Source organism: Ovis canadensis, chromosome 2 (assembly GCF_042477335.2).
Source record: "Ovis canadensis isolate MfBH-ARS-UI-01 breed Bighorn chromosome 2, ARS-UI_OviCan_v2, whole genome shotgun sequence".
NCBI classification, from domain to species: domain Eukaryota; kingdom Metazoa; phylum Chordata; class Mammalia; order Artiodactyla; family Bovidae; genus Ovis; species Ovis canadensis.
Window position 1 is genome coordinate 249387831 of NC_091246.1, and position 14383 is coordinate 249402213.

The 14383-nt window shown below is 53.3% G+C and overlaps 1 protein-coding gene across 3 annotated transcripts in view; it reads right to left on the reverse strand.

Moving 5' to 3' along the window:
- EPHB2 (EPH receptor B2) overlaps positions 1–912 on the reverse strand; it is a 215621-nt gene extending 214709 nt beyond the window's left edge. For all 3 annotated transcript variants that reach the window (XM_069575031.1, XM_069575029.1, XM_069575030.1), the window contains exon 1: positions 672–912. In XM_069575031.1, coding sequence (XP_069431132.1) covers positions 672–732 — 61 coding nt within the window. In that variant the 5' untranslated portion in view covers positions 733–912. The remainder of the gene's footprint in view (positions 1–671) is intronic.
- Positions 913–14383: the final 13471 nt, after the last annotated feature.

Below are 14383 nucleotides of genomic sequence, written 5' to 3' on the forward strand. Positions count from 1 at the left end.
GGCGGTGGCCGGCAGGGGTGCCCGGAGACCCCGCGCGGCCCAGAGATGCCCACGGACCCATCCCCCGCGCAGTCCTCCAGGGGAGGGGACCCCATTGTACGCCGCGGGCGATGGGCAGGCACCGGCGCGGGGTGCTGGCGCGCTCACTTCCACTCTGCCAGTCCCCCCTCTTCGGGGCTCCGACCCCATCCTGGGGGCGCGGACCGGGAACCCCCACCCCGGACCACTCGCGGTGCCTGCCTCCCTCCGCTCCCTGCCAAACTTTCCAGCCCCGACTGCGCTCCGGGCCTCCCCACCCCCCGGCCGGCGCCCCTCCACCCGGTGCCGAGCAAGGCCAGGCCGACGCGCAGAGGGGTGCCCGGGCCGGGGGCGGCGAGCGCGCGTGGGCAGCCCCCCGGCCCTGGGCGGCGCTCGCCGGGCTGGCTACAAAGCCTCGGCAAGATGGTCCCTGCGCCTCCTCCTGGCACAGTCAATCAGCGCCCGCCGCTCCCGGGCGCCCGCGGGGCCCGCGCCTCCCGGGGCGGCCGGACACACCTCCCCGTGGCCACCTGCGCCCGGCGCGAGCCCCGGGGCAAACTTTGCGGGGCCGCGGGGCGGAGGTGGGCGCCGGCGGCCGCCAGTGCCCGGCCGCTCCCCGCCCCCATCGCCCGGCCGCCCGCCCGCCCGCTCACCTTCCACGGCGGCGAGCAGCGGCAACAGCAGCAGCGCGGCCCCCAGCCTCCGCAGGGCCATGGCTGCGCTTCCCGGGGCCTCGGGCCGCGGCGCCGCGGGGCCCGGGCGGCCCGGGCGGGAGCGCGCGCCCCGGGCTCGGGGGGCCGGGGGGGAGCGGCGAGGCGCGGCGCACACACAGCCGCCGCCACCGCGCAGCCAGCAGAATGAGCCATCCAGCCCGGGCAGAACGGGGACCCGGGCTCCGCCAGCGCTGGGCGCGGCCCACCTGAGCCGCGAGCGCGGGGGGAGCCCAGCCCGGCCGCGGGCCCCCGCGCGCGCCCCGGCAGCCCCGCCGGCCCGCGCGCGCCCCCGGAGCCCCCAGCCCCTGGCGTCCGCGGGGGCCCCCCGGGGGCCGCGCGCGCGCCGGAGCGCAGAGACGCCCCGTGCCCAGGCCACCGAGAGCCCGGGCTCCCCCCGCGCAGCAGTGGTCTCTCCCGGCGCTGTGGCTCCTCCAGATAAAGCAGCGATTTCAGCCCAAATGTTTCTGAATTTTTATTGAATGCTGCAAAGCCGGAGAGCGTCTGGCGCGGCTGACAGGGGCAGGGAGAGGGGACCCGGGGAGGGGTGGGGGGAGAGGGCGAGGGAAGGGGCTGCCCGAAGCGGGGCGGGCCCTACCTGTCAGGGCCGGGAGGGCCACCCCCTCGCCTCAGCCCTGCAACCCGGGTCCCTGCAGCTCGGAAAGGGACCGAACTGCAATGAATGAGAAAAAAAAAAAAGAGGTGGGGTGGGGGGGAATGTGTGGAGATGGGAACAAAACAGGCGGCTTTCCCAGGCGCTGGGGCTGGGCTGGGGCCTCCGCCTGGGAGAGCCGGCCTTGGCGCTGAGGCTGGGCCCTGGGGTGGGTGGGGTGTGGGGGTCACTCTGGCATGGGTGGGCCGGGCGCTGGCCGGCAGACCCCAGGCCTACTCTTCCTGTCTGGTTCTGAACAAGCCCGCGAGCCCCTCCCTGGACACCCTTCTGTCTGTATACACTGAATTTCTCCCTCTCTGTTCGTCTCGTTCCCAGGGCAGTTCAGGAGTGGTGCAGAGGGCGGGCATCTGGGCAGACCACCCCACCCCTCCGTGGGAGGGAGCTGCGCGTGCCACCGTGGTTTTGTGCTGTGGCTTGTCCCTTCAGGGAGGGCACAACCCCTGGTTCCATCCCTGCTCTGACAGCCTTCATCACCATCATCATTAAGGGCTTTGCTGAGGCCGGATGGTCGGTGAGCTGCAGGGGGGTGGCAGGAATCACCCAGTCAGGGCGTCTGGCCTTTGGGCGCCACACTGATGACAAACGAGACTTCACCAGGAGGTTCCTGCCCCGTGGAGTGGGTGTAAGGGCCCTGCGGAGGGTCACAGGGTTTCAATTCAACCGAAGGCACCCAGACCTCTCCAAACCCTTTGTCCCACGCACTATCAGATTGTCCCAGCGATCCCCTCCCTTCAGATGCACCCGACAGTTCATACCAAGAAAAGGACACCAGAGACTCGGAGACCCCACTGACGGTTTGGAAAAGTGGGGTCATCTTCAGAGGCTTCCAGGGTCCAACTGAAATGGGCCTCATCCTGAAAGTTCCCCAGGAGGAAGGAGGCCAGAAGGGCTGGTGGAGACTGCCTGGGAAGGAGACAGAGCCGAAGGGAGCAGAGAGAGGAAATGAGGTAGGGGGTTGCTCCCTGGAGGCTTCAGACTCCTTGGCCAGGGTCAAAATCCACTGGGGTGTGGCTGGCTTTTATTTTTAGTTCCTGCTTCTCAGCTTTGCAGGGGACCCAGGGTTTGGAGAGCCTGAGCTGGGCCCATCCTGGGGCAAGACTCCCTCTCCTGGGCAAGAGGCTCCAAGCTGCTCTCCTCGCCAGGGTCAGCATCCAGGTGCCTGTGTGCTAAGCGGCTTCAGTCTTTCCGACTCTTTGCGACCCTATGGACCGTAGCCTGCCAGGTTCCTCTGTTCGCGGGATTCTCTAGGCAAGAATACTAGAACGGGTTGCCATGCCCAGACCCAGGGATGAACAGGGGACTTAAGAGAGACGTGCTTCATCCAGGTGAGTTCTTTACCACTAGCGCCACCTGGGAAGCCCTATCTCTTCCCCAAATCAAGAAATATTTTGTGAGCACCTACTATGTGCTGGTTAGATAGCATCACCAACTCAGTGGACATGAATTTGAGCATACTCTGGGAGATAGTGAAGGACAGGGAAGCCTGGTGCGCTGCAGTCTGTGGGGTCGCAAAGAGTTGGACACAGACTTAGTGACTGAACAACAATGAAAGCTATGTGCTAAGGGGGATTCAGCACTTCCGGCCTGTTTCTAGCCCCTGGGACCCTTGCCCCATCTTCCCACCCCAGTGGTACCTCCTTCTCTGATGCCCAATAAAAACAGCAGTGGTATTCATTAAAAACCTGGTACCAGAGTTGGACACAACTGAGCATATGATGAGTACCCCCGGCCCTGGGCTAAGCTTTGCTTTACAGCGTTTATGTTCATCTTTCAACGCGATGAGGTAGGTGCTCACCTTTTCAGGTGATGAAATTGGAGACCAGACGATTTGATCAAGGTCACACAGCAAGTCAGGGTTTTAATTCGACCCCAGGCCCTTCTAACCCCAACACTGATTCCCCCTTGCGCCTTTCATGGACACGAAGAATTCAGGGAGTCATCTGTCAACTTCCCACCTCCCCTTTTCGCAGAAGAGAAAACTGAGTCTGAAAGATGGAAGTGACTCCCTCAACCCTGTATAATTAAATAGGTACCAGTCCAGGGCCTTTAACTGACTAAAAAGAAAAATAGCGATAATAATAAAATAAAGCCCCTTTCTCTCTCATCTTCTCCTGCCTACACATTGTCTTACTCCCTGTTTGGGAGCCCATAGGGTGGCTGGGTTTTGCAGTCTAGCCAGGCCCCTCGTCACTGGTCTCTGTGGCAACTGCCTTCAGCCGTGCCTTTGTCCCAGCTGTGCACTCCACCCGGTTGCCCTCTCCACCCGGTTGCCCTCTCCACCCTAATGGCTTGGATTTGCCCCGCCCTGTGCCCCCCACCAAGAGCTTTAATTGACCTTGGCCTCACCGCCCCCCCAAGACTGTTTGCGCTTGTTATCTGTTTCCTGAAAGATGGTCAGCCCCTCGCAGCCAGCTGAGTACTGGTGTCTCAGCTTGTTTGTTTCTGATCTGCATTTTGTCTCTAGCACCCCTTCAGATTGGGAGCTGCCTGCAGGCAGTGCCCGGACTCTGAACAACATGCACTCAGGGCAGGAGGCCCCAGAGAACCTCTGACCCAGTCCCCTCCTCAGCAGAGGAAGAGGCGGCTTTAAGCCTCATTTGTCTAATGACAACAGCTACTCGCATTTGCAATCACGCTTTAACAGTTTACAAAGCAGCATTCACACCCATCAACTCGACTGATGCTAATTCAACCAGCCCATCCTGCCAGCCAGCCTGGCAGCAGTGGGAACTCCATATCTCAGAAGGGGAAACCGGGGCTCAGAGAGGGCGAAAAAAGTACTTGTCCAAGGGCATATGGCAAATTTGGGGTGCAGCTAGAACTAGGCTTCAGTGACGTGATCTGTGCATGTCACTTTCAATCAAATTCGATTAATAAACATTCATTGGGCCCTTCCTACATGCCAGTTACTGGGGAGGCAGGGTACCCAACTGTGGATCTGCCCGACAAGACCCTGGTCTTCTAGAACCTACATTCTGCTGTGCAAGACCTATGTATGGACAAGATAATTATGATGAATTCTAGGAAGACAGTACCAAAGGTGATGGGACAGTGAGTGGCCGAGAGGAGGGGACTGTGCTAACCAGGGGGATCAACAAGGCCTGTCTGAAAGCTGGATGATGGGAGTCCTGCCTGCAAAAGTGCGGAGGAAGTGTTCCAGGTGGAAGGGTCTGCAAATGCAAAGATTCTGGGGTGGGAATATACAAGGTGCCTTCTAGGAACAGCAGCTGAAGCACAGCAAGCATTGGGAGTGTGGAGGGGATGACGTGGTGGGGGACGAATGTAATTGCATTTTAAGCGCAGTGGGGAGCCATCAAGGATTATACGTAGAGAATGCACCGAGGAAGAAGTATGAGCCTGGTTCAGCAGGGCCTGGGGGCAGCCCGGGTGCCAATCCATGCCACCATCCTCCTGGTCTAGAGTGCTCCCGGCCCCTATACCCTAGACTGAGACTCCAGGGTGTGTCCCAGCCCTCCCCTAACTCTCTGTGTGAGCTTGGGCAGGGCACTCTACCTCCCCGGGCCCCACTTGGCACCAATGAAAATGAGGGCACTGGCCAAGGGGGTTTGTTTGAGGCCACCTTCAGCCCTGACTCCCTTGACGTTGTGGCTTTAGTGGGGCAGCAGGACCTGTGTGCTCATCTCAGCCATGCCCAGGGATGCCACTGCATTCCCTGAGTCCTTCCAACTGGAAACGCCTCCAGGCAGGGCTTCTGGAAGGAAAGTGCTATGCTGAGGAACAGCCTGGAGAGACCTTAGAGGTCATCTCTCAGTGTTTCTAGGTCTGCAGCTCCAATCCCATGCCCCTTCCCTGCTCAAACGCAGGACTGATGAGCGCGCGTGGCCGATTACGATTCAGACTTCACCTGCAGCCGTTGCCAGGCCCGGGAGAGACTGGAGTCGACTCGCCTCAAGTTCTGGTTCTTGCACTAGTTTGCTGTGTGACCTCAGACAAGATCCTTCCCCTCTCTGGGCCTGAAATGGACGTTACAGATCTATGCTTATGAAGCTCAGGGACCAGCACTGTCCAGTAGAATACAATACAAGACCATTATGCAATTTAAAAATTTTCCATCAGCCACATTAAAAAAATAAAAAAACAGGTGAAATGAATTTTAATATATTTATTTAACCCAGTATATAAAAAATATTATCATTTCAACATGTAATTAATGAACTATTTTACCTTTTTTTTGTACTAAGTCTTTGAAGTTTGGTGTGTATTTTATATTTCTTCATCTCTCAGTTTGCACCAGCCACATTTGGAATGCTCAATAACCACATGTAGCAAGTGCAATTGGCTGCCATATTGAATAGCATAGATTCAGACATTGACATCAATAATTACCCAACGAAGTGAAAAGCATCCTTTTATAAAAACAGTTCATTCCTTCCAGAGGCACAGAGAAGGAAGTCAGTACCTCTTCCTAGATATGGAAGGAAAGCTTCCTGGTGGAGGTGACAGTTAAAAGACAAAAAAAAATCTTATTGATGGCTAATATCTTTCTACCTTATGATAAAAGTAGCACACATTCATTGGTAAAAAATAAAGTAGATATAGAAGAGTTAAGAAGGGAAACAAAAACCAACCCATAATTTCCCCAGCCTGAGCGACATTGTTAATGTTCCTATCCATTTCCTTTTAGGCATTCCTAGGCACAAGTATTTTGCACGCAACTATAATCTTACTGTATGCAGAGTTCTATATCCTTCCCCGCCCCCAGCACTGTGGAGCGAGCATCTCTCTGGGTTGTTCAAAACCCTCATGCAACGATACTATTATTGGCTGTATACTCTTCCAGGGGAAACAAAGTGTTAATTGCTCAGTGGTGCCCGACTCTTTGCCACCCCATGAATGGTAGCCCACCAGACAACTCTGTCCATGGGATTCTCCAGGCAAGAATACTGGAGTGGGTTGCCATTTCCTTCTCCAGGGGATCTTTCCCAACCAGGGAATCGAACCCGGGTCTCCTGCACTGCAAGCAGAATCTTTACCGTCTGAGCCGCTAGGGAAGCGGGCGTTCCCGGGGAGGACTGGCCATGAAACCTTGGTGCCTTCCCGCCTCGCCTAAGGGTGCCTGCAAGCCCAGCTCTGCTTTGAATGCCCCGCGGAGCACAGCGGGGGTGGGGATTGGGGCGGGGAACAACCAGGAAGGCCAGGTGCTCGGACCACGCTGTGCCTCTTTCCTCACTGCCAGTCCCTGGGCTTTTGTGACTTGGAGAAGCCTGGGCTGGGCCGTGGCTCCGTGTCGCCAGTCTCCCCACTGCCACCTGGCGGTCCTGGAAGGGAATGCACCCTCCGGGAGCACAGCGCTGCCCAGGGAGCCAATGGCAGGAGGTGCTGGGCTCCTGGGTTTCCATTTTTGACCACTGGGTCTCTGCGTCACTCTGTGACCGGTCTTCCATAGCGCAGGCCATCTGAGTTTTTATTCTGGAGAGGGATTTCCTGCCTGCTTTCATTCGGAAGGGCTGCAGCTTTGAGAGAAAGACTGCCCAGGTTCAAATCCAGCTCTAGCTCTCAGGAGCCCTGTGGCCTTGGAATGCCAGTTCACTTTTCTGTGTCTTGGTTTCCTCGTTTGTAACATGGGATGACAATAGGGTGTATGTCATTGAGTTGGGAAATTGAAATGAGGTCGCACGTGAAATGCTTGGCTTTGAGGCTGGGCCACAGTAAATGCTGGATGTTTTTAACTCCTTGATGTCAGATGGAAACTAATGGCAAAGTATAGAGGGTGGATCTTCTTTAGTTTCATTCCCTTTCTCTAGATCTCTGCTTCTAACCTTCCAACCAAACCCTGGAAGGTTTTCCTGAAACCTGAAATCGCCAGTTGAGCCAATTTCCTGCTCAAAAGTCTTCAGGGGTTCCTGGCTGCTCCCTGCAGTAAATATTAATACAAATGCCCTAGTCTGACATTCAAGACCCTCAAGAACAGGGCCCAACTCACCTTCCCAGGATTGTCTCCCATTGTTTACCTCTAGGTCCCCTCTGCTCCAGCCAAACTGTTTTCCTCAAGACTTTTGGTGCTGTGCTGTGTTCAACGGTGTCTACCTCTTTGCGACCTCATGGTCTACAGCCCAGCAGGCTCCTCTATCCATGGAATTTTCCAGGCAAGAATACTGGAGTTTGTTCCGTTTCCTACTCCAAGGGGTCTTCCAACCCAGGGATTGAACCCATATCTCTTGCATCTCCTGCAGGCTCTTTACCACTGAGCCAGCTGGGAAGCCTGAGACCCTAGGAGCTCCCTCCAGTTTCCCACCTCTGCATTCTTCTCATACTCAGCTTCACTCTGGACCACATTCTCCCCACCTTCCAAAGACCTCATCACATACCACCTCCTCCAGCAATCCTGCTATAGACCTAGCCCTCTCTCTAAAGCTCCCCAGCATGCTAATGGCATATGTGTCAATTGCCTTCATCTTGGATTCTTGTAAATAGCCTCATGGGATGGAGAGACTGTGAGCTTTGGGGCAAAGGGAGGTATGTGTTCATATCCTATGTGCTCTTGAGCAGGGAACATACTCAACCACTTGGAGCCTCAGTTGTTTTTTTTGTTTGTTTTGTTTTGTTTTTCCGTGTAAATGGTCCTAATCCTTACAGGTTTGTTGTAAATGTAGAAGGACAGGACACACACAAAACGCTTGCCACCTGACAGGAAGCCCCTTTGGGGCAGAATGCATCCTGTCCCCCTTGGAGTCCCAGAGGGCCTGGCACATGGGTACTCTAAAAGTGCTTTGCTTTAGTGAATCGAAACCTCTCTCCCATCAGCAGGGAGAAATGTCTTGGTATTGGAAACACACGGTAAAAGGCTACTCAGTGTCTGTGAGCCATGGGAATTACCACCCAGAGCCAGAGTCACTTCCTGGGAGCTGGGAGGGCCTGGATAATCCATCTCCTAGCTGAGGGTCCTAGAAGGTTTGGGGGCGGCCTCTGGCTTGCAGTGAGCAGACTGTCTCCGCAGCCTGTTCACACCCATGATTGCTTTGATCCTTCTAAGAGTCTAATGAGCCTAGCAGCCCTCTCCATATTATTGTGGGGGAAACAGCACCCAAGAGGGGAAGAGACTTTGCTAACTTTGTCACTTAACAGCCTCATGAATGTGGGGCTGGGTGCCAGGGGTCCTGACCCCCAGATAAAAGCCCTTTAGAGACTATAGATATGAGGCGACATTGGATTAAATGTTAGGAGAACCAAGTTCAAATCCCAATGCCGCCATTGACGTTCTGCCCGGCTGTGAGCGGCTGTGTCACTTCCTGACTCTCAGGTTCCTTGTGGCAGGGGGCCCTGTTGGGAGCTGAAAGGAGCCGGGAGATAGCAGTCGCTTCTGTAAACTGTGGAGTGTTATGTCCAGGTAAAAGGTTGTTACAGTTGACTCTGGAGCCTGATAGACGAGGCTTTGATCTCTGCACCACACCGGGAGTACACAGGGTTTTTATGGCTGCTTACCTGCCTGGCCGTTTCCCAATTTGCCTCTCTCCCGGAGTTTGAAAGAGCTGTTTTGATAGGTGCCTGGCAACAGGGGTGCAGCAGGGTGGGGTTGATGGGTTGGTAAGCTGGGTGTGGAGGCACTAAAGGCCACAGGAGAGCTGCCTCCTTCCAAAGAAGCTTAAAGTGGGGTGGATGCTGCGGTTGGGGAAACCCACGGAAAGATAAGGCATTCTTTAAGGACCCTTGTCCATGAAAAGAAAAAGTCATAGAACTAAGCATAGCTGAGCACTCTGGGGTAAGAGTGAAGCCCCATTAGGACAAACAGTGAAGTCCCGCTACAACTGGTTCGTATTTACATCGGACCAGGCACAAGGAGGTATTTCGGAGGCATTGACCAAATGGATGGATGGGTGGATGAAGAGGAAGGAAGACGAAGACAAGCAGGCAGGCTTCCAAGTGGTGGTGACACAGGAGCTCTGACAACTCTCTGGATTATAAGACACGGACTCAGGAGTTTTTGGAAGGACGCACCTGGCAATCAAAACACAGGAAGATCTACTCTGTTATCAGGCCTTAATGGAACCCAGCAAAAGCCTCAGAAGGCCTGAACGTGATCTGTGATTATTCAGAATCTAAGGCATCTCTTATAGCAGAAAGTAAAGAACTAAAGAGCCTCTTGATGAAAGTGAAAGTGGAGAGTGAAAAAGTTGGCTTAAAGCTCAACATTCAGAAAACTAAGATCATGGCATCCGGTCTCATCACTTCATGGGAAATAGATGGGGAAACAGTGGAAACAGTGGCTGATTTTATTTTTCTGGGTTCCAAAATCACTGCGGATGGTGATTGCAGCCATGAAATTAAAACACGCTTCCTCCTTGGAAGGAAAGTTATGACCAACATGGACAGCATATTAAGAAGCAGAGACATTACTTTGCCAACAAAAGTCTGTTTAGTCAAGGTTATGGTTTTTCCAGTAGTCATGTATGGATGTGAGAGTTGGACTATAAAGAAAGCTGAGTGCCTAAGAATTGATGCTTTTGAACTGTGGTATTGGAGAAGACTCTTGAGAGTCCCTTGAACTGCAAGGAGATCCAACCAGTCCATCCTAAAGGAAATCAGTCCTGGGTGTTTATTGGAGGGACTGATGTTGAAGCTGAAACTCCAGTACTTTGGCCACCTGATGCAGAGAGCTGACTCATTTGAAAAGACCCTGATGATGGGAAAGATTGAGAGCAGGAGGAAAAGGGGATGACAGAGGATGAAATGGTTGGATGGCATCACCAACACAATGGAGATGGGTTTGGGTGGACTCCAGGAGTTGGTGATGCACAGGGAGGCCTGGCGTGCTGCGGTTCATGGGGTCACAAAGAATCGGACACAACTGAGCAACTGAACTGAACTGAAGGCATCTCTAACCACTGAGATGACGACAGTAATAACATTGGCTGCCAGGGGCTGTGCTGAGCATTTCATGCATGTTGTCTCATTCGCCCCTGGAGAGATCCTCTCAGGATGCTCTAAGGAGGCTTCCGTGCCCTTTCTTCTCTCTGCAGGTTGCTCTGTTCTGCATGCGCACCCTGATGGCCCTAGTGTGCCTCTCGGCAGGAGACTGGGATTGGTCCAGCCAGCATCTCTGTCTGGTATGGGTACAGCACTCATACCACCCCATGGGCCCCTGGTCAGGCCAAAATCCTCTGCCCTTGGGTCTCATGGGAGAGGAAGCAGCTCTGTCCAGGGTCTCGGGGGGTTGGGGCAATGTCAGGACGAGAACTCAGGTCTCTTGGCACTTTTCTGTCCCTGCGCCTGGATGGAACAGCTATCTGGGGTCCAGAAGAGGTTCTGAGAAGAGGGATGGAGAAGGGGCTGGCGGTAGTGGGCTCAAACTTTCCAGTCTTCTCTTGGACAGACTGTTCCTGAGAAGAGGATTTCAGCATGACGTGCCCCAGTACAAGCGTTCGCTGTTGGTGACGACCGGGACCCTAGAACTTTTAAATCTGGAAGAGGCTGATGTCAGCTTCTGCACCCCTCTCCTTTTATAAATGAAGAAACCGAGTCTCAGAGAAGGAAAGTGACTAACTCAAGGTCAGCCAGCCAGTTAGTGGGCGACAGCAGTGAGATATTCCCTGGGCTATAGAGCCGACTTGGCAATTGGCCTCAGACTTCCAAGCATGGAGCTGGGACACGGGGCTCAAGGGGAGTCCAAAGAGACTGGGCAGGTGGTTTTCATCTTTCTTGGACCATCTCGAAGGCTGTGCGGAGCTCAGCACTGTAACTGCCTGAGATGGCATTGGAAAGCAGCCAGCTTGTCAATTCTACCCATTAACTAATAGTCTATTATTTTCCTCTGGGATTAATTTTTAAATGCAAATGGCATGTTTTATCACACAATTGAACACTTAACATCCACCGATGGCTGATCTCTGATCAGGGGCCAGGCCTTCCTTCCTCCAGTGGCTCAGGGGGCTTAGGCAGGCCCAGGGGAACACAGGAATGAGGGGACACAAGAGAGCAGGTTCACACCTCTTGTCTCTGAATTCCAGTTCCTCACCATACCCATGATCTATATGGGAGGGGCGAGCAGGATGGATGGCGTGGGGGATGTGGCTGAAAATCAGGAGCCAGTTTTCCTCGACCAAGATATTTTCCTCCACTAATTAATATCACAAAGGGAAGCTGGGTCTGCATTGGCTTGTGGGGATTATGCAAATGAAGCCATGGAAAGGGAGATTTCTGAGCTCCCTGGTTATTCTGGCCTCTGGTAGATTCTGTCAAGGAAACACCCCCCAAGGCCATGGCTGGGACTAGGGCCATGGGGGAGGCATTTGGAGGGACCCTGACTCATCAGACCCTAGACAGCATATTAAAAAGCAGAGACATTACTTTGCCAACAAAGGTCCGTCTAGTCAGGGCTATGGTTTTTCCAGTGGTCATGTATGGACGTGAGAGTTGGACTGTGAAGAAAGCTGAGCATCAAAGAATTGATGCTTTTGAACTGTGGTGTTGGAGAAGACTCTTGAGAGTCCCTTGGACTGCAAGGAGATCCAACCAGTCCATCCTAAAGGAAATCAGTCCTGAATATTCATTGGAAGGACTGATATTGAAGCTGAAACGCCAATACTTTGGCCACCTGATGTGAAGAACTGACTCATTGGAAAAGACTCTGATGCTGGGAAAGATTGAAGGCAGGAGGAGAAGGGGGATGACAGAGGATGAGATGGTTGGATGGCATCACCGACTCAATGGACATGAATCTGAGAAAGCTTGGGTAGTTGGTGATGGACAGGGAGGCCTGACATACTGCAGTCCATGGCGTCACAAGGAGTCTGACACGACTGAGCAACTGAACTGAACTGAACTGACTTATCAGTGCCCAGCTAGGGGCCAGAACTTCTAGAGGGAGTCGGAGGGTAGGTTTTCCTACCTGAGAGGATCTCGGACTGGTCTCTGTATGGGAACAGAGCCATAGAATGAAAATGAAAGTGAAAGTCGTTCAATCGTGTCCGACTCTTTGCGACCCCATGGACTATACAGTCCATGGAATTCTCTAGGCCAGAATACTGGAGTAGGTAGCCTTTCCCTTCTCCAGGTTGAGATCTTCCCAACCCAGGGATAGAACCCAGGTCTTCCACATTGCGGGCGGATTCTTTACCTGCTGAGCCACAAGGGAGGCCCGAGTCATAGAACCCAGAGCTTAGATTTTTCCTCTTTTTTTTTCTGGTTGTACCACACGGCATGCAGAACATCCCCGATCAGGGATCGAACCCACATGCCTGCAATGGAAACACAAATCCTTAGCCACTGAGCCACCGGGGAAGTCCAAGCTTAGTTCTTCTTCTCTAAGGAGACAGAGGCGTGAGAAAGAGGCTGAGGCCTTTGGAGTCAGAACTGAGTTCAAATCCCTGTTCTGCTGCTTGCTGGCTGTGTGACCCTGGGTGAGTTGTTTCACCCCAAGCCTCAGTCTCCTCATCTGTGAAATGGGGCCACAGAGAGCACCCTCTTGGAGCTGACGTAAGGACTGAATGAGATAAAGTCCACTAACTGCCCAGAAGGCTCAATACTGCCAACGCTGCCTCCTCTTCCACCTGCTTCATGTGGGATGACTGTCACAATAGTTCATGTAACATAATAGTATTAGTAATAAAATAATACTATAACATCAAACTATATGTATGCACACACACACACACACACACACACACTTGTGTATATATAACAGTGCAAAATAAGGTAACAGTGAACACTTGAAGAGAACCTGCAAGAGCTGAGGACTGTTCTGAGCTCTTTATACCCATCAGTTCATTTAAGGTTCACCACAACCCTACGAGGTAAGGAGCAATATACCCATTTTACGGATGAGGAAACTGAGGTAAGTTAAGAAACTTACTGAGGGTCACACAGCTGTGAATGGTCAAGCCAGGATGACAAGCTGGTTCCTGAGTGTGGGCTGTGCCATCTCCTCACCCTCCTCTGTGGAGGGAGAAGGATGGTAGGTACCTTGGGGTCAGGAGACCTGGAGGCCAGACCTGACTTTGCCTGAGAGTGTAGAGGCTGGGCATTCTGATCTGGGCTCCCCAGGAGAGTGTGTGTCAGAAGGTACGCTGCCTCTGAGCGTAGCCTGGCTGGTCAGGGGCCTTGTTACCAGCTGTGTAGCTGCCACTGGAGGGCCCTGTCATTCATCAGGTTTGATTTGCTCATTTTACAGTTGGGAAACTGAGGCCAGAGCGGGAATGGCACCCGCCAAAGATTGCCGAGAGAGTTATGAGCAGGTCTCCTCTCTCCCAGCCCACAGCTTTCTTACCCCCGCACCCCCACTCACCAAAGGGAGAATTTCTAAACTGCCTCACGGACTGAAATGTTTGGTGAGCCTGAGACATGAGCTCTGAGCTTGACCCGGGGGGGAGGGGGGCCGACTCGAAAGCTGAACAGCCTTCGTGCTTGTCTGACCACAGAGTGAGGCCAGGTCAGAGGGAAGCTCTAGGTCAGATGTAGGGGAAAGGGTTGGGGGCGAGGGCAGAGAATAAACAGACCCTGGTCTCTGCCCTTCAGGAGCTCACAGTCTGGTGCAGAAATCAGACCTGTAACAGTGACAGCCACCACCACTGCACGTGGCCTGCATCGGGAGTTCGCCCCGCAGCATTCATTATGCCAAAGGCTTGTACCCAGTCTCTTTATGAATCTTCACAATATTTTTAATTGGTGCTATGTCAAAATAATAGTTAGGATATATTGGGTTAAATAAAATATTTTGTTAGAATTAATGTGTCTATTTATTTTGGCTTTCTTTAATGTAGCTGCCAGGGAATTTAAAATAACACACGTGACTTGTCTTATCTCTCTGTTGGAGCTGCTGCTCTAAATCAGTGCTGTCCAATAGAACCTTCTTCAGTGACGCAGGTGTTCCATCCTGCTTGATCCAGTTGGGTAGCCACTAAGTCCGATGCTGCGATGGAGAACTTGAAATATGGCTATTGTGACTAAGAAAGTGAATTTTTAATTTGACTTAATTTACATTTGAATTTAAGTACCTGGACCACATATTTAAAAAGCAGAGATATTC